The 23,840-nt window shown below is 38.7% G+C and overlaps 1 protein-coding gene across 3 annotated transcripts in view; it reads right to left on the reverse strand.

Annotated features, from left to right (window-relative positions):
- Window positions 1-23,840, reverse strand: part of NBEA (neurobeachin) — a 341,694-nt gene that overhangs the window by 44,554 nt on the left and 273,300 nt on the right. For all 3 annotated transcript variants that reach the window (XM_081909292.1, XM_081909293.1, XM_081909291.1), the window contains 4 exons: window positions 19,732-19,872; window positions 13,768-13,887; window positions 7,102-7,254; window positions 1,025-1,192 (listed from right to left, as the gene is read on the reverse strand). In XM_081909292.1, coding sequence (XP_081765418.1) covers window positions 1,025-1,192; window positions 7,102-7,254; window positions 13,768-13,887; window positions 19,732-19,872 — 582 coding nt within the window. The remainder of the gene's footprint in view (window positions 1-1,024; window positions 1,193-7,101; window positions 7,255-13,767; window positions 13,888-19,731; window positions 19,873-23,840) is intronic.

The following is a 23,840-nucleotide window of genomic DNA, read 5'->3' on the forward strand; positions in this document are numbered from 1 at the left end:
TCTTTTAATAATTATTTTATTATGATGGGCTGACAAGACTGGAAACAAAACGTGGAAGAATAAGGTGTGCCCTGTATTAAACAAATACCTTTTTAAAAAATCCGTATGAGGCAAACACTCAAGTAACTAACACAAAAGAAAGAAAATGAAATCCTCTTGCTACTTTGGGGGTATTGTTTTGTTCTTTAAACATTTCATTTGTTAACCAATAAAATAATCTCATTTGATATTATGAATATTATAGGCATATTTATGAATGGATAAGGAGTTTAGCTCTTTTACTCGGTAACTCATTAGATACCCATATGTTCATATAGTCAGTAAATATACATCATATATAATTTTAGTGAATTGTTCTGTATAGTTTAGGTTGCAATCCTATACACAATTATCTAGATGTAAGACCCTGTAAGCTTACTGCATAGGATGGTGCTGTCAGTTTAACTTGTTCATTAATTAAATGCACTGACCAAAATCCAAAGAAGTACTTAGACTGCCTGCAGAGTTCATTCAGAGCTGGCTTTGAAATGATTTGGGGGAGATTTTTTAAAAGACTGCCTCAAAGCGGACTCAGGTTTCTAAGCTATTCCCACACCCATCTAATTCAGGATGGAGACAGATTCCCAGTTTCCCCTGTTCATCTCAAAGTCAACTCTCCCGTAACTAACCCATCACCCAGCTTAGCTACTAGAAGTCAGTTTAGGCATATTCAAAGGCCCTAAGGTACATACAATGCAAGCCTCTGTTCCATATCATAAACATTTTGGAAATGTATGCAATGAAACAAGGGATTTTGTAAGATAGATACAGTCCAAGGAACATCCAAAATTATTTCCATGATTCTTTGTACCTTGATCATTAATCTATTCCATTTATTTCTGATTAGTGTTTACAGAATTTGATACGGTTGGCCTGTTCTTCGGAAGAATAAAAAATATCCTATGCTCCAAATGAAGAATGCAATATATGGAGGCATTTTGCAATGAAACTTAGTAGCACGTAACAGGGAGCCAGAATTACCTACCTCCCTGAGCACAGGATCAGTGATACTGTCAAGGTTTACAGAACCTTCATATGTCAGGTAGTGGAAAACATTAAGCGCTCGTACTGCTTCTGGCCCTCGTTGCTTGTAGCCAAATATCAGATCAATCCACTGATGAAGCTGGCAGGATACAAATTCACTTTCCAAAGCCTGGTAATGAAATTGAGAGGATGAAAGAAATTTTGTTTCTCAGCTTTTATATTCATTCATTCGGCATTTCATCATTTTATTCAAAAAAAGGAAATGGAATATTATGATGGTCTTCTCCATGGTGGCCCCCAAATCATGCAACTTTCTCCCAACAAAGGTTCACCTGGTGCTGTTGTTATTATTATTTATACTACAGGGGAAGACCGTCCTGTTCTCTTGGGCTTTTAAAATTGTTTAATTACATTTAGGCTATTTGCATGTTTATTTGTTTTTATGGAGTACTCTTATTGCGTTTCTGGTATCTTTTGTATTGCTGCTGTTGAGATCTTGGTGAGAAGCCATGACAACAAGGAAATAAGTAAAATAAGTAAAAAAATAAGTAATGTTGGAACACACTTTTGTTTTCTTTTAAGATTTATATACCCCCCCATTTCTGAGAGTGTTTTAAGGCAACAAAGAGTAAAACCAAACTATAGAAGCAGCATAATAAAAACATACACGCAAAACAGAATATTATTGGTATGATACATTCCGTTGGTACTGTTAAAGGGTTTCTACAGGAAGTTTGTTTTATGCATTTATTAAATACCTCTGTATATAGAAAAAATAAACTATTTTCCATGCCTATTTGTTATTTAATGGATTTCTAACCTGTCTATTTTTAAAATTAAAAAGGCAGCAATTGTATGCTTATCATATCATTTAGGGATGTGGTTTCTTACTTTTCCATAAAATCCCACAAAAGAAGCAAACACCATGTCCTAAGTCATCCATTTAATTTGCATTAACATATTAGAATATTTGTCAAAACCAGCCAACTGAATCAATGGGTCTAAATCAGCTTAAAACCTACTATGTCAGATTAACTAGGTTGTAGATCAAGCTGTAAGATTGTGGCTCTTTTGTTCCAGTAGCAGATTAAAATTTTCCATTTGTGTTGCTCCAAACTGGCAACATGCAGTCTTTCTGCTCTTAAAGACAGGGATTGTGTATGTAAACCAAGCACTGCTTTATTATACGGTCAATCTTTAAACTTTTATATAGAATTTTAAACAGTACCAATATTATCCAGTTATGAATATCACAACAGAGAACTTAGGTGCGCAGTGAACAGCAAGATTTTGAATTCTTATGTTTTATTCCTGCCTCAGCCATTTTTTCCCAATATTTGAAACATTTTATTAACTATTCTATACATAGAACATGAACTTACTGAGGCTTCAAATGGAAATTATTTAGAACACTTCAATAAAATTGCCTTAGGTCCAGCTTATCAGTGGAAATATAACTTCCATTGTTCTATTTAAATTCAAAGCGGGGTGAATTTATCTTCCAATACCTTTTGAAAATAATGGTACCAACTAAAGAGAAAACCATTGTATTCAATTGTATTCTTAAAGTAAACAATTGTATTCTTAAAGTAGCTCCCACAGGCCAAAAACTTACAGAAAGCTCTTAAAACATTAACAGTGCTATCCTCCACATCTTCACTGAGTTCAAGTAAATTTACTGCCAGGTAAGTGCGTGGGAAACATTAAGCCCTCCAGATGTTGCTTAACTAAAATTCCCATCATCCCTGACTTTTGGCCCTTCTTGACTGGGGCTGATGGGATTTGTAGCAACAACTGGAGGGTTCCCCATTCCTGGTGTACATAAGTGAAGTCCAAGGTGTAGTGGGATGCACATTAAATGAACATGTATAGACTTCTGAAAGGCTGCAGTCCTATACTAGGGATGGTTAGCCATACTACAGCCAGAGAAACACAGATTGCTCCCTCTCATGTCCTTGCTGTGGGGTACAGTGAGCCAACACTCTGCCTTTCCCAAGGTGGACTGATATAAGCCTTGTGGCAATTTATCAACTAAGCAGAAAATGAGCTAAACATCCTGGATTTGAGTGAGCAGTGGAGGCACCCATAGGCTGCCAAGAAAAGAAAAGAAAAGAAAAGAAAAGAAAAGAAAAGAAAAGAAAAGAAAAGAAAAGAAAAGAAAAGAAAATGGGAGTTTTGTAGATGACTGTGATGTTGCAGTCACATCATAAGGTCAAGCAAGGTGTTATAGTCAACTATGATGCCTCTACTGATGAACACTTGGTCCAGGAGCTGGGCACTCTAAATGGGACATATGTGAATGGGGTATTATATCCATATTGCAAGAATGTGTTAGTGTTACACTTGGGATTCTGGTCATATCCACAGATTTGCATATTAATATTTTTATGCTTTCTTATTGTAAAAGAGCCTCATTAGCTGCACTGTGGATATTTACCGTTCTATAGCAAGCGTAACTCAAGACAGAGAACTCTGAAGTTGGAGAACTACTCTTTTTACCACCTTGTTGAATTGTGAATTGTTCATCTGCAAGATGCTTTAGTATTTATGTACACCACCGCATTTACCTGATAATACAATGCCATCTAATTACAGTGGTACCTCGGGTTACAAACGCTTCAGGTTACAGATGCTTCAGGTTACAGACTCCGCTAACCCAGAAATAGTACCTTGGGTTAAGAACTTTGCTTCAGGATGAGAACAGAAATTGTGCAGTGGCATCGCAGCAACAGCAGGAGGCCCCAGTAGCTAAAGTGGTGCTTCAGGTTAAGAACAGTTTCAGGTTAAGAACGGACCTCCAGAATGAATTAAGTGTTTAACCCAAGGTACCACTATACATTTTTTCTGGATGCCTTTGGATGGGGATTTTATGCTGTGCAATCCTTTCAATTTGTGGCAATTTTAGTTAAACCATGCAATACAGGTACATTATTGCTAACAGAAAAATACTGGGGAAGGGACCGTCTAACTTGCATAGACCCAGCTGTGCAGCCAAAATTAAATTAACATAGGATTAAGGAAGGGACATGGTTCCCATTGCCTCCTCCAAGTACACCCATGGATTTCATGGTCTATGGGGAGCCAGTGTGGTATATTGGTTACAGTGCCATACTAAGATCACAGAGACAGGGTTCAAACCTCCACTCAGCCACAAAGCTTGCTGGCTTACCATCTCTCAGTCTGACCTACAGCTTTGTGAAGACAAAGTAGTGGGGGCTGAATGCTGCCCTGAGGAAAGGCGGGATAAGAATATAATACATAAATAAACAAATAGCTGTTTGGGGCAAATTGGGGGGAAGGTAATTTGCTGAAATGTGGACACCAGCTTTTGTGCTGGTGTAATATATCTGCAAATGTGTGAAAGCTGTATCCCTGTTCCCCCAAGCAACATAGAAACCAAGTAAACAGGGGTTTTTTTTAATCTAAAAGTATAATTTGTGTTATATGTTTCACTCAGTGTTATAATTTGTAATGCACTACAATGTTTTGTGCTTAATAATCAAAATATTATTATAGTTAATCTTGGATTGTGGCAGATCGCCTCTTCAAATTACAGAATGCTTATTATACAGGCTGTGCTCTATTTTTCCATGCTACAGTTTTCTGCCTCAATTTAACATGCTTGGCTTGTTGGCTGAATGTGTTCTATTTTTGGCTCTCAGGACCACCACAAGTCTGCTGGGATCAAAAAGCTCAGCAAGACTACGAAGTCACATCTGTGGAAAGCTTTTTTCCCTGTTTTTGTAAACTGGTAGATTATGATTGATGAACCTAGCATTAGGGTAATGTTAGCAGGGACACTTACGGCTTCTGTCCTCTGTGACATCACTGAGGTCAGACCATAATCATGTTAGCATTGAACACAATGCTTTATTAATGTTTCATGGGTATGTCAGTAGTAATCAGTCTAGCTTGCTATGGATAAATTAAACTGGGCCAACAATCACTGATGTATAAATTGAATGCTCTTAAAATCTACTGAAACATCTCCTAAAAGTTACCAGACTTAATCACTTCCCCAGTCTTTCTAATGAGACCAATTTTCACAGGAATTTCTTTCAATGAAAGGCTATTTCTCTCTCAGAGCATATATTTATAAAACACAGAATATCCTCCCACTTCCTTGCCAGTAAAATGCCAGATACCTGTTTAAGCCTGAATTAGATGGGTGTAATTTATCATCTAGTGACTACAGTGTTTCTATTATATAAAACTTCTATGAATGTATAAACAGGTTGCAGATAAAGATTTACAGACTGATTAATTTATGAATGGAGTACTGAGTCAATAATCATCAACATGTGCTATATTTTACATGCAATGGTCTGCAAAATCACAAAGGTCCCAAATGAATATTTCAAATAGCTTGGGAAACATTGGATTGTGTGCACTATACCTTTTTATGTTCTGTATTTAGCAATGGTACTTAAATTATACCTATTTTTCCCTAGGTCTGTTATCAACATTTCAGCTCTTAACAGAAAAGCAATGAAATTTATAATAAGTAAAATTCATTCCATTTGTACCTTCCCCCTCTTTAAAATGGATTTAATGTGACTTTTATTGCATTATTGTTAGGTCAAGCATACAAAGCACCACGGATAGATTGTATCTGACAACAACAGTTGCTATTATTATTTGGAACAACAACCGTTGTTAGCAGGGGGATGTGAATGCTTTTTTTGCATTTAGAGCATTTCAAGTCAGTTGAAATATGAACTTCTGTAGTATGAAAACCCAGGACATCCAAGGGAAAGAAAAGAACAAGAAGATCTTTTTATATGTGATTTTTAAAAATCCCTGTCTGTACCTGTGCTGGAATTGAAATTGCTTTTCTTTCTTTCGTTTTTATTGTTAAAATGCTATGGGATGTTTAATGGGAAGCGATTCATAGATGCTAATCATTGCACTGTGAAACTAGGCTTGCCTCAATAGTGCAATTATTTTATATTGGGTGGGGGGAAATAGGTATTAACAAAATGAACAGTATCCAGGGGAATATTAGGTATGTCTTGCAGTGCAAACCCAGTGCAGAACAGAAGGTGGATGACGTTTTTAAGCCCAATGGCTGTATTAATGCTCAGATGCCCAGCCCACAAGGATCACCTGCCAGTGGTGGTCATATCCAAAGCACAGCCATGTGTGCATGAACATACACACTACACAAACAGCTCCTACACTCACTGCACTTGTACATTCACGTCTGTGCAAAGTAGACTGATGGATAAATTGTGAAGAGCCTCTCATATGTGTAGATTTTTGCAGAGCGAGGGCAGCTCTAGGTTGTGGAAATGCACCTTAATGAGTGTCTCTAAATATTCTTATTAAAACACTAATGCCCACAAGTTCAAATTAAGGTTTCTTTAAAATAACGAATATATAAATAAAATGCTACTAATCATACAAGTTTTCAATCTAAGCAGGGTGATACTGAGCTGATTTTAAATGCATCAGTTACTTTTTTATTGCTGCAGTATCTATTCTATTGTACTTTCTACTCAGTGTTTAGATATTTGAGTTAAAAATATAGTCATTAATCTGAAACAAATAAAATTCAATAAACATGCTAATGGTGTATCGTTTCAGATGGTGTAAGATAGCAGGTAGGAAAGTATGCTTGATCCCAGTGTAATCAGTTAATTCATTTCAAAGGAACCAGTTTTGCAAGGCACTAACGTCTCTCTTTCAGTGTTCCTATATACCTTTGGCTTTTCAGGAAATTTAGCATTTTGGTGGTTCTTAAAAGTCTTCCGTTAGGGAGCAAAGAACAGATTTTATTTTATTTATTACACTAATCTCCCGTTCTTTATTTAGAAAGTTCAGAGTGGCATACAAGGGGCATCCAGGCAGTGATCATAGTTTCATTATGAATCCCTGTTGAAGGGGAAGTATATAAAATCTACTGCATAAAATGTATATGCTGTCAAATATAGGGTGGATACAATCAACCACTTCTTCCATTTGCTTTTTTCTTCCTCCCATTTTCAACTTCTGCCCTGCGGAGGTGAAAAGCTAGTGATGTGCCAGCTTGTTAAATCATGGAACTTGTTACTCAAGCTTAACTAAAAGCCTTCTTACCATCCTATTGATGCGCACAAAGTCTTCGGGCTTCTTTGCCCAAGGGGGAAGCTCAACATCATTCACAACAACTTCATCTTCTCTCACTCCAAGGTTATATCCGTTACTGTTGACAAACATTTCTGGTAGGTAGTAGAACTCTGGAATTAACTCCTGTAGTGGAAGAAACAAACACACTGTTTCTGTAGACAGAATTTATTCAAGAACTTTTGCAACCTTGTCCTTATGCTTAATTTTCAATGCTATTATACCTTTAAGTTGATTTTTAATACAAAGCATTTAATTACTCAATAATAGATGCAGCAACCGTCTCAGTTCCATTCTGCTACAGAAGCCATTGCTTAGATAACCTTCATTAAAATAAACTAATATAATCAGAAATATTGCTGTGTGCAGAGGCATATCAGAATATGATGCTGCCTTACCCTGACCCAGGCTGCTGCTTGATCTAACTTTCCTTTCATTGTGTACAACAACAGATTTCCATAGGTAATAGCATGATTGCCTGTGGACTCCCAGACTTCAAAGTGTGAAGGAATGGGGGACCTGTGGTACTCCAGAGCCTGTTTGGCTCCAGCTCCCATGGGAACCAGCCAAGGGCCAGAAATAGTGGGATCTGTTGTCCATCAACATCTGGCTAGCACAGATTCCCCATCCCTAATGTACAATAATAAGGGTGTATAAAGAATTAGCCAACAATAAAACTTTTCAATAAAGATATCACATTCTACAACCTTACAAGGTTCCTAAAATATGTAAGACTAGGGACTATGCAGTGTGTATACTATTAAACTTGGGTTTATTTGAATGTGAGAGATGTAAGCACATGAGGGATTTTAGCTCAAGTTTTCTAGAAAAACAGCTGGGACTTTAAAGTGCCTAAATTTCAATGAATGTTGCCAAACTATAATTTCAGTTTCCATGTGATATGTCCTACTTATTGTTAAAGTACATACTCCAGAAGCTGAAATGTTTACAGAACACTAAAAGTTCCTGGACAACAACCCGATAATTCTATGTGACTTTTCACAAGATGGAACCTTTCCTGTCCCCCTTGAATTCTCATATCCGCTCAAATAACTAAGATTTCTGTTACTTAATAAGCAGCTACTTTTCCTGTGGTCTTAGTAGCTTAGCCTTCTATATTTCTTCTGAAATAAAGAACAATACAATAAAGCTACCAGGAACTTTTAAAAGGACAAAAATGAATATTATACCAGACATTTTATGTCTTTAAATATGATCTCTAGTTTATTTTAATAGCTATGCTAAAACCCAAAGGTATTGTTAATAGTATTACATGTGTTATGTCTTTGTATGAGGTAAAAAATGCCAAACTACATTTTCTAATTTACAAGCTTCGGATAAATTCAAGCTGCTGAAAAATTAAACTTTAAAACTTGGTGTTATAGAAGGCCACTATTAACACTAACATAATAGGATACTATAAGCCTCAAAGATGACATTTCAGTTTAATATGTTTTGCCAGGAGTACACCATTTTATGGCCTCCCTCTGAAATAAAATCCAATACAGACGTTTTCAGTTTTCTAATGTAATTCACTGCAGGGTTTTAAAGCTGTTTCCTTCACCACCCCCACCTCTGCCAGTTTCCTTCTTTTTCCCTAAAAAGCTGATCCCTGGGTATCCATTAATTCAACAATCACCTTATATTGGGGGAGGAAGGGTGGTCATTCAGTTATAAGAACCTCCATTAACTATATTAATTTACAATCTGTCACCTTAATGACATTTTGTCATAGCTACCTTTTCTGACATCAACATACTCTTGTCCAAGTGCAATGTAACATGTTTGAGAAGCATTAGAGAAGATTAGTTCTTGAGCACTCTATTCTTTGGATGCCAAAATTATACAAATTGAAAGGGGGGGAGGTGCTAGCAAATGTGAAAAATGAAATGGTCAAGTTAGGGTCATTTTCAAGTGGAGTGTTTGCTAAAGGATCATTCCACTGGTATTCATTTTTTGCTTTGTACTGATTACTACAGGGAAAGGTCAATGTTTCAAGAAAGGCAAAAATAAACCCTTTTTGGCAGCATTTTCCTTTCTGTGCTGTTACACAAATTTGTCAAACATGGCAACTTTTAATACCTGTATTTGAAAATTACGCAGTGCAAACACACTGACCCAGTTCAGATGTAACGGTTTGTTTTTATAAGAACAACCATGTGTTTGCCTCAGGATCCTTCCTCCCCTCCCACACAAAGGGAGTAGATTAGAAGTGGTTTGCAACAAACAGTAGTTTGCCATTTTGTTCACATGTGGCAGAACAGTAGTTTCAGTGCATTATAGTTCTTAAGCGAGCTTTCTGTTTTGAGAACTAACCATGGCTTTTGACAAAACTGCAACTGATATTTGTTGTAAAGCATAATGAAAAGCTTCTTATTTTCTCCCCCTGGTTTGGAAGGGAGGAGAGAAGGTATAAGACTGAGGTGCGGGCGTACTTCTTCTCATGACAGACAGCAAACCATTACTTTTGTTTTTAATATCTAGATTGGGATAGTAAGCTTTCACTGTTTAATTTTAACCATGGAAATTCACCTCTCATGAATAAAAGGGGGTGGGATGGAGGAATAAGATCTTTTCCTACCTGAAGATAGTGCCTAACCACAGGGTCAACATGCCTTCCAAACACTAGGAAAAACTACAAAATTTGGCATCTATTGTCACTTTACATTCTGTACCAGTGGAACAAGATGTCTGGTGTTTGCAAAAGCCACAACAACTATCATATATCTACAAGCATCCAGTCTAGCCTTACAGTCTGGATGCCTTTCAGGGTAGATATTCAACAGGCTTTTGTGTCCTTGGAATGTAGATAAGATGAAGGTTGACAACAACTTTGGAAATTAAGAAAGCCTATATATATATATATATATATATATGCTTTCGTAGATTTTCACGGGTACAGGAATGCAGGTTTTGGTGTCCTCGGGTGTCTTCCCGTGTAAAAGTTGGGGTGTCTAGGCGACGTTTCGACGAGGTCTCACTCGTCATCTTCAGGCTGGTGCTTTCGGCTTCTTGTTACTGGAACAGAGCAGGATCTCAGTGTTTGAGTTCCTATAAATACTGTTGAGGGGGTGTGGTGTATAGCCTCCAATGTTCTGGGCAGAGAGGAAGTTCCCAGGCTAGTGTGCCTTTTCTTCTTTTGTTCCTTAATTACTTGAGGGATATCTTGAGTGATTTCTTGAGTGATATCCTGAGTACCACTTAGGTGGGTCATTAGGTGTGGATTAGTTGCTAAAGTCTTTGTGTCTTGACCTCTTGAACTTTGTGAAGAGTTTTTCTGAGAAGATGGCTGTACTGCACTTAGTTGTGCTCTGGCTTGGCTTCGTGTATAGGGGCGAGCTGTGGTTTTGTGGCCTGTGTCAGCCAGATCTGTGTAGGGATTGCAGGGGGGTGCAGCATCCGGAGGTGCCACCATGGTTTGGCTACTGGATGGTGTCTGTAATTTATCTGTGGAGAGGGTCTGGGTTTGGGTCTGGTGTGGTTGATTGGTGATGGCGTTCTGTGTGCCTCTGGATCTGGTGTCAGTTTTTGTGGGGAGGGCTAATTTCCAGATGTCTGGCAAGCGGGATGTGTCGTCACGCTTGTTCATGTTGTGAGGGTGTTTCTCTATCTCGATGGCTTCCATGATTATTCTCTTGTGGTGATGTTCCATGTTAAAGAGTAATTTGGAATCTGCAAAATTAATTTCGTGTCCTGTTTCTTTCATGTGTTGGAAAAGAGAGGAAGTTTTTTCTTCTTTTTTGACGGCATTCTTGTGTTCTGCGATACGTGCATTTATTCGTCTGTTTGTTTGTCCAATGTACGTGGCTGGGCAGACTTTGCAGGGTATTTCATAGACCCCTTGGTTTTCCAACTGGATTTTATCCTTGGGGTTTCTGAGGATATTGGCTATTTTTTGGTTGGTGCAAAAGGCTGTTTTGATATTGTGTTTATGGAGGATTTTGCTAATTTTATCTGTATTGCCCTTGATATAAGGAAGGAGGGCCATGCCATTGTTTTCTTCTGTGTCTTGGTTTTTGGGGGGTGTTTCTTTTTGGATTAGCTTCGTAACCCTGTTTTGCTGGTATCCATTGGCAATTAACACATTTGAGAGATTCTGTAACTCAGTTGTCAAGTGGTCTTTGTCAGCCAGGCGTTTGGTTCTGGAGATGAGAGTCTTGGCTACGGAGTTTATTTGTGCAGGGTGGTGGTGTGATTGTGCATGTAAGTAGCGGTTGGTGTGTGTTTTTTTCCGGTAGATAGTGTGTCCTAGGGAGCCATCAGGTTTTTTGTAGATTAGGACGTCAAGGAAGGGAAGTTGGTTGTTGGCTTCTATTTCCATAGTGAATTGTATTTTGGGGTGTAGGCTGTTGAGATGTGTGAGGAAGCTATCCAGTTTTTCCTTCCCGTGTGGCCAAATTACAAAGGTGTCGTCAACATATCTGAGCCAAAGTTTGGGTTTGTGTTCTGACTTGTCTAAAGCATTGGTTTCAAAGTGTTCCATGTACAGGTTTGCGATGACCGGTGAGAGGGGTGATCCCATAGGTGCTCCTTCTATCTGTTTGTATCTTTGTCCATTGTGGATGAAGTACGTGTTGGTTAGGCAGTGGTTGGTCAGGTCCAAGATGTATTCGGGGGGATTGTATTTGTTTTGAATGGCTGTCAAGGCTTCATTAATGGGCACTTGTGTGAAAAACTCTTCACAAAGTTCAAGAGGTCAAGACACAAAGACTTTAGCAACTAATCCACACCTAATGACCCACCTAAGTGGTACTCAGGATATCACTCAAGAAATCACTCAAGATATCCCTCAAGTAATTAAGGAACAAAAGAAGAAAAGGCACACTAGCCTGGGAACTTCCTCTCTGCCCAGAACATTGGAGGCTATACACCACACCCCCTCAACAGTATTTATAGGAACTCAAACACTGAGATCCTGCTCTGTTCCAGTAACAAGAAGCCGAAAGCACCAGCCTGAAGATGACGAGTGAGACCTCGTCGAAACGTCGCCTAGACACCCCAACTTTTACACGGGAAGACACCCGAGGACACCAAAACCTGCATTCCTGTACCCGTGAAAATCTACGAAAGCAAATATATATATATATATATATATATATATATATGAGAAAGAACAAAAATAATAATCTAGTCTTCAATTATCTTATTTATTTGATTTTTTGCAATCTTGTCCAGTATGCCAATCACATATTGGGTCAGTATCCCATTATACTAAAGATCTATAATACATAGATCCCAAAGTTGCCTTTGAGTACTTCAAACATATATTTATACATTTCAAAACAAAATAGCACAATGTAAGTGCATCAAAATGGCCTGGCAAAGTGGTCTGGCAGATACTACGGATGTTTATAGATTCAGAGACATTTCAACTAAAACAATAGTAAGGGAAACAAAAAGTTCTGATGAAAGAACGATGCGTTTCAGTCTCAGCAAAACTGCACATTTTGAAAACCAACAAAACTTAGGGCTTTTAGCCCAAAGAAATATGCATAAGTGAATTATTTAATGTGTCAGCTGATCCTGATCAAAAAGCATTGTTTTCTTTACAATGCTGATGACATACCAAATGACATTGGTTTCCAATGGAATCAAAATCATGGCAAGTACCTGGTAAGAGTTTATGAGTTTACCAGAGGTTTTTTGTTCAACCAATTATTTCTCTCTCCTAAGTCAAAGCAGAAATTCAATACATAAATAATGTAACTCTTAGTAACATCAGTATAAATGGATTTTGAGATCGTAAGTGCCTTTTCAAAGACTCCAGCAATATGCTTTTTAAAAAAGAAATAGTAACCAAGTTTCTATTCTTGTTTCAAATAAGAGTGAGTGCCTTATGATGATATAAATTTGATTTCTTTTGTAAATATTTAATAGCAAGACACAATCAGAAAATATCTAAAATCAAACAATGGGCCACTAGCACTTTTCATGTAGTTTGGAATCTATCATATTAACTGGTAATCAGGAGAGGACACTTCTTAAAATAAAGCAAGAATGTAGGATTCAGTATTCAAACATAAAAAACCTTTCTATAGAACAATGGAGGTATAATCACAATTGTGAAATTACCCTGCTCGCTGGCTGTTTCTACCTATTGTGTAGATATTGGTTTAATCTAATGTGTACTGTTGCATAATATCCCCAGGCATCGTCAAGTAAAAGCTAAGGCTTACAGAAAAGCATACATTTTAAATGTGTCTTGTCATTAATGCTTTATTAATTGCCCCAGGCAATGCAAAGCCAGAGCTCAGCAAGCTATAACAATATGACACTTTAAGGTCAAATGCAATCTTGCTCTGTTTATGGAATGGGCCAAATATTGAGTTAACAGCAGGAAAGAAAATTTATTGGGCTTTTCTCTATCTTGTGATTATTTGATTTAAATTAGAATGGTTGTGGGGTTTTTTGCAAGAACAAAAGATCTTTTGAGCACTCAAATATCGGAAGAGTCTTTATTTCTCATTGTATATAAAAATGGCATTTTAGAGCAGTGAAGTTTAAAGCAGCCATTCTTTTTGCTCTTAAGTGAAACAGAACTTCAGGAATGCACGAGTCGATTGTTTATTTGTAGCATGTAATAACAATAACAGTTACTCAATTATTTTGCATGCATATGTAGCAAAATAATAATCCTACCTTCACATCTGAAGTGTCTCTTTGGCTAGTTCTCCAAGATCTTGCCACTGAAGAAAAGGTTCGATCTGGGTGATCAAATTTTCCATCATTTGCATTGAGGAAGAATGTTGTAAAGGGTTCCTACCACAAAATTAAAATAAAAAATAAAAAAATGAATACAAGTGTAATAAGCAAAGGAATCCAAAACAACTTCATAATTTGAGTGCCTTCTAGGCTTAATATTTAAAATTAATTAAGGGAAGAATTAATAAAGAATTAATCAGCACTTCACACTAATACATTGCTTATGCTTAATCTCTTGATGCAACTATTGCTACTAATAACCCAAAAGCATCTGAATCCTAGAATGGAAGGATTACAACAAATGATGTGCTGGCTCTATATTAGAATACTGTCATCAAGAGACTGGAGTATTACAGTTTATTTCACACACACCAGTCTTCCAAAATACTTCAGTAATATCTCTATTTCACTGACTAAACTCCACTGCTCTTTAGAGAACTTCCCATATGCTTTATTTTATGTGTGATATTATATGATGAAGAGTAAATTATACCAAGCCTTCAACAAAGAAATGATTCATAAAAATGAAACATGTTAAAGTTCCATTGTTTTCAGGATGAGAGATCTAAGCATCCACTCAACTCCCTAACGAAGGAAAAATGGAAAAAAAAGGAAAGCTAGCTCTCACAAGTGTTGACTTTTGCCTATCAGGGCTACATATGGAAAGAGGAGTTAGCCGGCAAAACACTCCTACGCAATGAGTAACACACACAAAAATTGGCGGGGAAGATACAAAGCGTTACTAGATTATGATGCCCTTAGCTCATTGTGTAGAATCAGATGATAAAGACTAGAACTTATATTTAAGCCACATGCAAGAATCTGGCCATCAGAAATTAAAGCAGCAATGTTTTTGCCCACACTCTAAAAGGAAGTAGATATCTCAATTCTGATATGAAATGCAGCAATAATGCTGAATGTAATTTGTTCCCAGTAAGAAGAAGAACTGTTGATGTGTTAGTTTCAGACTTGAAATCAGGGAACGACAACATTGTGGTGCTCACCTGACTTCCTGGCAACCAAGTCACTGTTGCTTACCTGGAAGGAGGGCAAGGGAGGGGGGGTCAATGTGGTGCAAACACACTGGCAGGAGCATGGGATTGGTTCCAACAGCGTGTTAGCACCACATCAATCTTTCTTCTTCTCTGTAAGCAACAGCTGTCAAGAGATCAGGTGAGTTCTGCCACCCCACTCCACCATGCACTACTGACTTCAATGATGGCATGTATCCATGTCTACAATAAACAATTTTACCCATATTCTATCAATTCTGATGGTCCCAGTAGACCAGGGATATGGAGCCTATGGTTCTGCTGATGTTGAACGCAAACTCCCATCAGACCTTGCCAGCCTGGTCAATAATCAGGAATGCTGGGAGTTGTAGTCCTCACCACTGCAGCGGACTATGTTTTCACTGCTTGCATAAGCCATAGAATTCACCTTAAATCCAAGGTTGCAATCCTAAGCACGCCCACTAAGGAATGAACACCGTTGAACACACAGGGACTTAATAAACATACATAGGATTATCCTTAATCTCAGAATGAAATGTTTTAGAATGACTTAGCAGAGCCCTAATAGCATTTCTTTTATATAGTTATGTGAATTAATTCACAGTGATATACTCCAAAGCATTTCTTATATGAAAAATTCATTATTGAGAAAAATTGAATAATTACAATTTTAGTATCACTGCATTAATTACCATGGCAACTATTAAGTTCTGTTAATAACAGCTATGGTCATTAACTAATGAAAAGTATCCCCTGAACATTAGGCAGCTCCAGTCAAAAAAATGTATAGTCTGGAAGGTTGGATTCATAACGAACATGAAATACAACGCCAAGCAGGAAGTAACATGGAGAACATGACTGTGTTTGAGCAGTGTGAGTCTAAGTAGAGGACTTCATTCTAAGCGCAAGTAATTTAGGCACACACTACCCACACTAATTTGTTCAAATGTAAGAATTTATTGTGAGGCATTTTCAACTATGAGTTGTAAATAACGTGTCAGCCAAGTGCAGTTAATGGCTAAGGTTATGAGGGTGTTCAGAAATGTTCACTGAATATTTTAAGGAGCACTATTTGCTCACAGACTTATTTAGCATATAAGCAATGCCTTGTGAAACTTACGTAATTCAGAGGAGAAAAAGTGAAGGGCAGGTTATTCCCTCCAAATTCCCCTGGGCCCTATGCAACATCTGCTCAGAGCATGAATAGCATGGATTGGGCAGAAAGGAGGCACTGGATGGGAATATGGGAGATGTGTCCACATCTCCCATCTACTTAATACCCCATCACATATTTAATCTTAGTTGGTTGGAATCAATTTTGATTGGAGGGAGAAAACCCACACTACCTTCTTTTACCCTGCATCTGCTCCAAAAGTTTGTTTGACCAAGCAAAGCAGACATTAGGGTCTGCTGATAGTGGGAACAACAGCCTTTACTGATTGTCTCCTGAGTTTGCAAAAAGCAATCCAATTTACTGTGTCTATTGCTATACTAGAATAACTGTTCTTGAATAAAGAGCTTCCAAGCTCTCTCAGAACTCTAGCTCTTGAACTCTAGAGATCACAGCATGTTCAGCAGGGTTCATTGATCTTGACTCATATGCCAACAGGGGTGACTCAAGAATAAGAGATCACCCCAAATATTATTGACACCTCATCTGTTTTAATGTTGGACCTATTCATGTAAAACCACGCACATGGAAAGGTGGGGTAGACATTTGAATAAACAATAGCTACTGGGACCTGTTGTATAATGGAGAGTTCTTGTTCATGGTTCTAGCCAGGCATTAACTTCAACGGGTATATGCTGAGTAGGATTCGTGTTGAATACTGCCGGCTTTGGCTAGTGATGGGCTAGTTCCTGTTTAAACCTTACAGTGGAATATATCAGATGCTTAATCCTACATCCCTTAATGAAGGTTAGATTATGGAGGTGATATGGTGATGGAGAGGAATCACCTACTCCAATATGAGAAAGACTGTCATTGCCTGGCAAGTGGCTAAACAAAGCAATAGCTAAGACCGCACTACCAAATATGCAACTTGGTGATGGTTCATGTTTTTAATTATATCTCCTTTGAATAAATAAGAAAATATTTTGTATATGCCACAAATGGCAAGCTTTAAAAGAACAGTTAATCTATTCAATAAGAGTAAAATTTATATCCCATTAGTGTTAAAAAAAACCATTAATCTGAACACTTGAAATTTATGTTGTACTTTTAAAACTCTGTGCACCTTTACTCTAATTTGAAGATTGTTTTGAAGGTGCTTATTGGGGAAAGCTGAGATTCTAAAATCAGAAGCAACTAGGGATTAGGAAAAAGCAGTAGGAAAAAGGTAATTATAGTCAATTATGTTACAGTATAATCCTAAATTCCATGACAACATTATTTAAGAGTCTGAGACAAACACAAAAGCAAGGAAATTCATAGTCAAGGATTAAGCCTTTCATAGTTGAACACTACGGGGTGCCCCATTAGACCAACATATGGTGTCTATCTTTTGGATTTTTAATCCTTAGCCTCAACGCATAGGCTCTTCTACATTTATCATATAACCTCGGCATTAGTTCTTACCTTCAAAAATAATTTCCTATCAACACACACTATATTTCCTCTTAAATTTTCTCATTTAATTGTAATTACGTTCAGGCAAAGATGGCTAAATTTGAAAGAGATTAAAAGAAAACCATGGCTTTAAGAGAAAATCACGCCTGCCTTGCTCTTCCCCCAATCCTGTTGTTGCGCTTCCAGGAGCTAAGTTGTGGCTTGGCTTAGCATTACATGTGAACCCAGGCTTGTGATTTGTCTCCCCTAAATAGAGCAGGAGTGGTACGTCAAGAACCTTGTCCTCCAGGCTATTTAACATCCACATAAAGCTGCTGGGAGCTGTCATCAGGTGTGTGTCACCAATATGCAGATGACACCCAGCTCTAGCTCGCTGTTCCACCCTGCTTGATTACAAAATGGGGTGCTTCAAAGTCGGAATCAGACTTCATAATTATAATTGGGCTGCATTTTATTGCATTTTCGAGGTGGTATCCGCATGAATAAATTGTGCCAATAGTGATTTCCCCCCTTCAAATATAGTGGACATTATGGTTTAAATGCCTATATTTTTAGGAAGCTGGACAACTCAGGATGGCGTGAACATCCCAAAAGACAAAGGCTGCACTGAACAGTTATGCTACCACAAGCACTTTTGGCTCAGCAACAGAACTTCCCTTCCCTCTCCTTTCCCCCCCGAGTCCCCAGTTTGTCCCCCAAATCTGCTTTAGAGTGTTTGGGGAAACCCCTGAACATATTTAAGGGGTGCATGGGGGTACAAAAGGAGAGGCAAGTTCCAATCCACAGCAAAAAAGTGCTTGCAATAGGGGAACTGGTCATTTGGAAACTGCCTATTACTTCCTATTAGACCCAGCTCTAGAGTTGATGAAACCCTGGCTTAAGTCTAGGGGTCTAAGGGGTCTAACCATCTTGCCTGGAATATGAAAACATAAGAAGAGCCTGCTGTATCAGGCCAATGGCCCACCCATCAAGAAAGGCAGCCTAGGAACTGGTAGGGCCTGCTACCACTACCAAGAGAACAAGAACAAGAACAAAAAGAGTTTGGATTTGATATCCCGCCTTTCACTCCCCTTCAGGAGTCTCAAAGCGGCTAACATTCTCCTTTCCCTTCCTCCCCCACAACAAACACTCTGTGAGGTAAGTGGGGCTGAGAGACTTCAAAGAAGTGTGACTAGCCCAAGGTCACCCAGCAGCTGCATGTGGAGGAGCGGAGACTCGAACCCAGTTCCCCAGATTACAAGACTACCGCTCTTAACCACTACACCACACTGCAGATACAAGGGCCTGCTACCCTGCTACCAAGAGAACAAGCAGATACAACAACAGAAAAACATTTTTGTGGGTGACACAATGACAGAAAATCGCAGTTGCAATATGCTTCATATTAACCGTTTTGTCTGTCCAACTCAAATGTGGTAATCGTGCATAGTCTGATGAAGTAGTGCGTGATTGATTTCCTCCCTATCAATGGAGGTGTATTTTTCTTGCTTTTTCCCCTTCCTTGACTGTTCACAGTGGATACACCCAACATGCAGTAGAGCACTGGGATTCACCTGGCTGTTCTTCAGAATGGGTTGTTTATTTATTTGCATTTCTCAGCCACTTAATATTTTTTAAAATCCCTGTGTACATTATCCATTAAAACAAAAAGGTAAAGGTAAAGGACCCTGGATGGTTAAGTCCAGTCAAAGGCGACTATGGGGTGCGGCGCTCATCTTGTTTGAGGCCGAGGGCGCCGGCATTTGTCCACAGACAGCTTTCTGGGTTCATGTGGCCATAAACCACTGCTAGTGCATGGAGGACTGTGATGAGTGCCAGAGCCCACAGAAATGCTGTTTATCTTCCCGCTGCAGCGGTACCTATTTATCTACTTGCACTGGTATGCTTCTGAACTGCTAGGTTGGCAGAAGCCTGGCCAGAGCAACGGGAGCTCAGCCCATCATGCAGATTTGAACTGCCAGCCTTCTGATTGGCCAGTCCAAGAGGCTCAGTGGTTTAGACCACAGCCCCACCCTAAATACACCCTAAAGCCAATAAAAAAGATATCAAAGTTAATAAACCAGGAATCCACACACATAAATCAGGGTCCAATCTTATGGATCAGGGAAAGCCTTGTTGATTTGGTGACTTGATCTATTTGCTCCACTGCAATTTCACTTCTATCATGGTTACCCAGAAGCAGGGAGCCATCTAAGTGGTTACAGCAGCAAACATAACATGGATGAGGATTCTGTAATTCCACGTTTTATGAAAGTAAAAAATGAATTTGGCTTTACAGGTGAAAATACTGAATGAATAGGAGGCGACAAAAATACTTACAATGCGAACGAGCCAGCATAAGGTACAAGTAGATGTTGAATAATGAGTGTTATAATGATAAGGTGGAGTCTGGTCATCTTCCCATGTCTCATAGCGCTCTGCATAAAAGACTGCTCTCTTTGGATTCAAAGCACCGATGGGCTGCAAAGAGAATACATATACATCACTATATGAACAGCTGGAGAATGCTTTGGAGATCTATATCACACTTTTAGTTTGCATCCTTTAACAAGGGTTCACCATATATGACATTCAGCAGCCCGAATGTTGATAATTCATATTGCAATTTGTTCAGACTGCTTGAGGAGGAGTGGGAATTTTATTTCAGAGGCTTGAGTTACTAAACACATGACTGCTTTAAAAACCAAAAAAAAAAAAAAGTATATGGCATAAGTCTGCAAAAGTTCAAGACCATTTCAAATGGGGTGGGGGTGGGGGGCGGGTAGTTTCCCAGTGAATTTAACAATATATTCTGGAAATATACATCTAAACCTACATTTCAGATGCTTTCAAACCAAAGTAACGTTACTCTTGTCATTCACCGTAATGACACAGCTAATGAAATGTGACTTCTGTTCAGGCAGGGTACTTTGTAATGCGCATTTCATGATGAAAAGATTTTACACAGAAGGCCTTGTGGTGTTTGGTGATCTTAAGCAGAAATTCTTGAATATGTACACAGTATGAAAAGGCAGCAGCCACTTCCAAAGACGGCCAGTTTTCACATAAAGAAACGTTCTCAAGAGGGAAAGGGGGCAGTAGACACCCCCCCTTTACTTGCCTATTTGTGCTAAACAGGAAAGGCCCAATTCTAATTCTTCCTATAGCTATTGCTGCAGTGATATACTATATAAGGCAAACAGTGGAAGATTCCCTCCATCCCAAGAAGCTCAATTCAAGTTACCAAACTTTTCTTTTCTTTTCGCTTCTCTCGCAAATCCTTCACGTTTTCTCCCAAAGGGAACAACCAAGTACGCAACTCTACTCACATGCTTTTCCTTTGCTAGAGTCATCTTACCACTTTGGCAGTTTGAGTGTCATAGGAGGAGGCTCTTAATAAAAAGCTAAGAAATTAAGTGGGAAGTGATGGATCTAACCTGCCCCCGGCACATTCAGAGTCCCACCAGCTGCTCATTTCCTTTTCTGCACATGGACCTACCTCTTTGCTCTCAGACAAGGAGATCCCTAGGATCCAGTGGTCCCTCAGTTGGCTTTACCCGGAACTTAGGATTCCTCCCTAACTTAGAAGTCAAATGAATACGAATAAAAAATATATTTCAAAGGGCCCATAATACATCTCAGGTACACTACAAGTGGGGACGCGGGTGGCACTGTGGGTTAAACCACTGAGCTTAGCGTTTGCTGATCAGAAGGTCGGTGGTTCAAATCCCCACGACAGGGTAAGCTCCCATTGCTCGGTCCCTGCTCCTGCCAACCTAGCACTTCGAAAGCACGTCAAAGTGCAAGTAGATAAATAGGTACCGCTCTGGCGAGAAGGTAAACGGCATTTCAGTGCGCTGCTCTGGTTCACCAGAAGTGGCTTGGTCATGCTGGCCACATGACCCGGAAACTGTACGCCGGCTCCCTCGGCCAATAAAGCGAGATGAGCACCGCAACCCCAGAGTCGGCCACGACTGGACCTAATGGTCAGGGGTCCCTTTTCCTTTACCTTACACTTCAAGTGCACACTTCCAGAGCGTTACAAATTGCAAACCCAGGCGTCGTGCGCCTCTATGTGCCAGAGCTGCTGATGTGGATGCACCCTGAACAATCACTGCCATAGCCACTGGACTTGGATCAGGCCTGATGCCAGCTGGCTGGGAGAGCAGTTTGGGATCCAGCAGATTCTAGGCCAGCTCCATCCCATCCTATCCTCGTGAGGTCCCATTTGGGGGATCTGCTGCTGTGCTCTGCCGGCAGGGATACCACAAAAGCACTGAAGGAGAAGGTCTGAATCACTTGCGAGGCTCAACTGACAGAAACAAGCTGAGAGGTTCCTCCACTCAGTCGAAACCCAATTCCCAGCCCAGCAGTAGCATTTTATAATCAAAATATAAAATAGCCATTATACTTTGGTATATATATATATATATTTCCTTTTATCATTTTTACAATATAATTGCTTTCTCATATTTTAAATATGTGTACCTCTTCTTAAGCTTACTATGTTTAGCTCAGAACCATAAATGTGTTTTATAGTGCAAACTCCATGTTGGGCTGCATGGTGACATATTCATGCGTTAAGTTCATAGTAGCAATGTCTGTATATCCCCCAACCTAAATCAAGGTGGATACTACAAAAATGGAGAAATAAAACATATTGACAATAGAGAATGAATCAAATGTTTATTCCTTTAATTCCAGATTCTTTCGAGGTAGGTATCTGTTAAATAAATAAAAAAATTAAAAAGAACAGAATTGCCTACCATTTTATAGGGGTTCTACCTTGTGGATAATTATAGCTTAAGTCAATGTTGTACCAAGATTTTGGCGTCGCTAAACATTTTGATTGTTTAATACTTTGCTTTGTCAAGGGTATGCTAACAGCTTTCTCATGTGTGTAAAATATTTTAGTAATCCCTCAGGATCTAGCTTATCTGATGCAGATTGCACTGCAAGACCTCACAAAACATTCATGAAAGGAAAGCATGACCCATTTCTTAATCTTTTCCAGGCATCTTCCCAACTACTGGAACAACAATAAAATAAATATTTACATTTTTTATTTTACTCAGGTTTCATAGGCTACTCAACCTTTTCGGTCTTTTATAGTTCAGTATGGGGTACGATAAAGGCAGGCCAGAATTATTTGGGTTGTTTGCACAAGATGCCTTCAATGAAAATATTTGCTTAAATAATTATTTAGTGTAGAAATAATAAATTGGCCGTCCTATTGATATGACAAGGTGCAAGATAGGTATGAAATGGTGTGATAAGATTTTGCAGTTTTCGCTATAGCTGCCAGAACAGCTGCTGAATTTGGAATAATATGGCTTGAAAGAACAAACTAACATTTTATTTAAATATGTTTGTGATTAGCCTTAACAGGAAAGGAATGCTGTCTAGTGATCACAGCAGGGATCGGAATCATGAGAGGAGAGGTTCACTCCTGGCTTTGATGGCACGTAGCCTTGCGCACACAAAAAATACTAGCATGTTTCCCTCTGTTTCATGACCTCTACAAAAAAGATACAAGTTCTGGGTATGAACTTGTTTTCACTGCTGCTTTTAACTGCTGCCTTTTATTGTGATAGGCCTTAGTCCAGTGTTTCCCAAAGTACTTCCCCCATGGACCACTTGAAAATTGCCAAGGATCTTGGCAGGCCACTTCTTCTGCATACTGTAGCAATTGTAATGTGCTATGCTAGATGCTGTATAATTTTATTCTATTTCATTTGGCTTCTTGTATTTATTTTATATTGTGTTCTGTTGCATTCCATAGAATTCACAACGTAATACAATGAAATATAATGTGAGAAATAAAGGAAGCAATAAAAATACAATTTTAAAAAATCATTATGACTATTCAATGCGATGGATGTGCCGCTCCCCAACTTCAGCCTCTAATCTACAGACCACCTAAATGAAGCTTGTGGACCACTGGTGGTCCACAGACCACAGTCTGGGAACCCTGCTTTGGTTGGTTTTATTGTACTGGGAAATTGCCCTGAGATACATTTTGACTAGAAAACGGAAGAGGCATGTTCTAAATAAATAAAATTAAAATGAACAAATAAAGTACTTATAGACAAGTATTGTGAAATCTAATGTCAAGTCAGAAATGTAGGGAATGAGGCCCAATACCCTCACTAAAGTACTTCAAAGATGGATGTTAGATTTATAACTACTGTGGATTGCTATTTATTATTAATTATTATCATTATTAAATTTATTACCTGCCCTTCACCAGCAGGTGCCAGGGCACATTACAACACTAACTAACTAACTAACTAACTAACTAACTAACTAACTAACTAACTGGAATAGGAATAGAGTGGTTGTCCCTTGTCCTCACTGTTGTTTATTATGACATTGGAAATATTGCTTCAGAATATGAGAAACAGGGAAATCAAAGGTATTGGGGCGGGACATAGCGTCTATAAATTAAG

This window comes from Podarcis melisellensis, assembly GCF_964234715.1.
Source record: "Podarcis melisellensis genome assembly, chromosome: 4".
In the NCBI taxonomy this organism is placed as follows: domain Eukaryota; kingdom Metazoa; phylum Chordata; class Lepidosauria; order Squamata; family Lacertidae; genus Podarcis; species Podarcis melisellensis.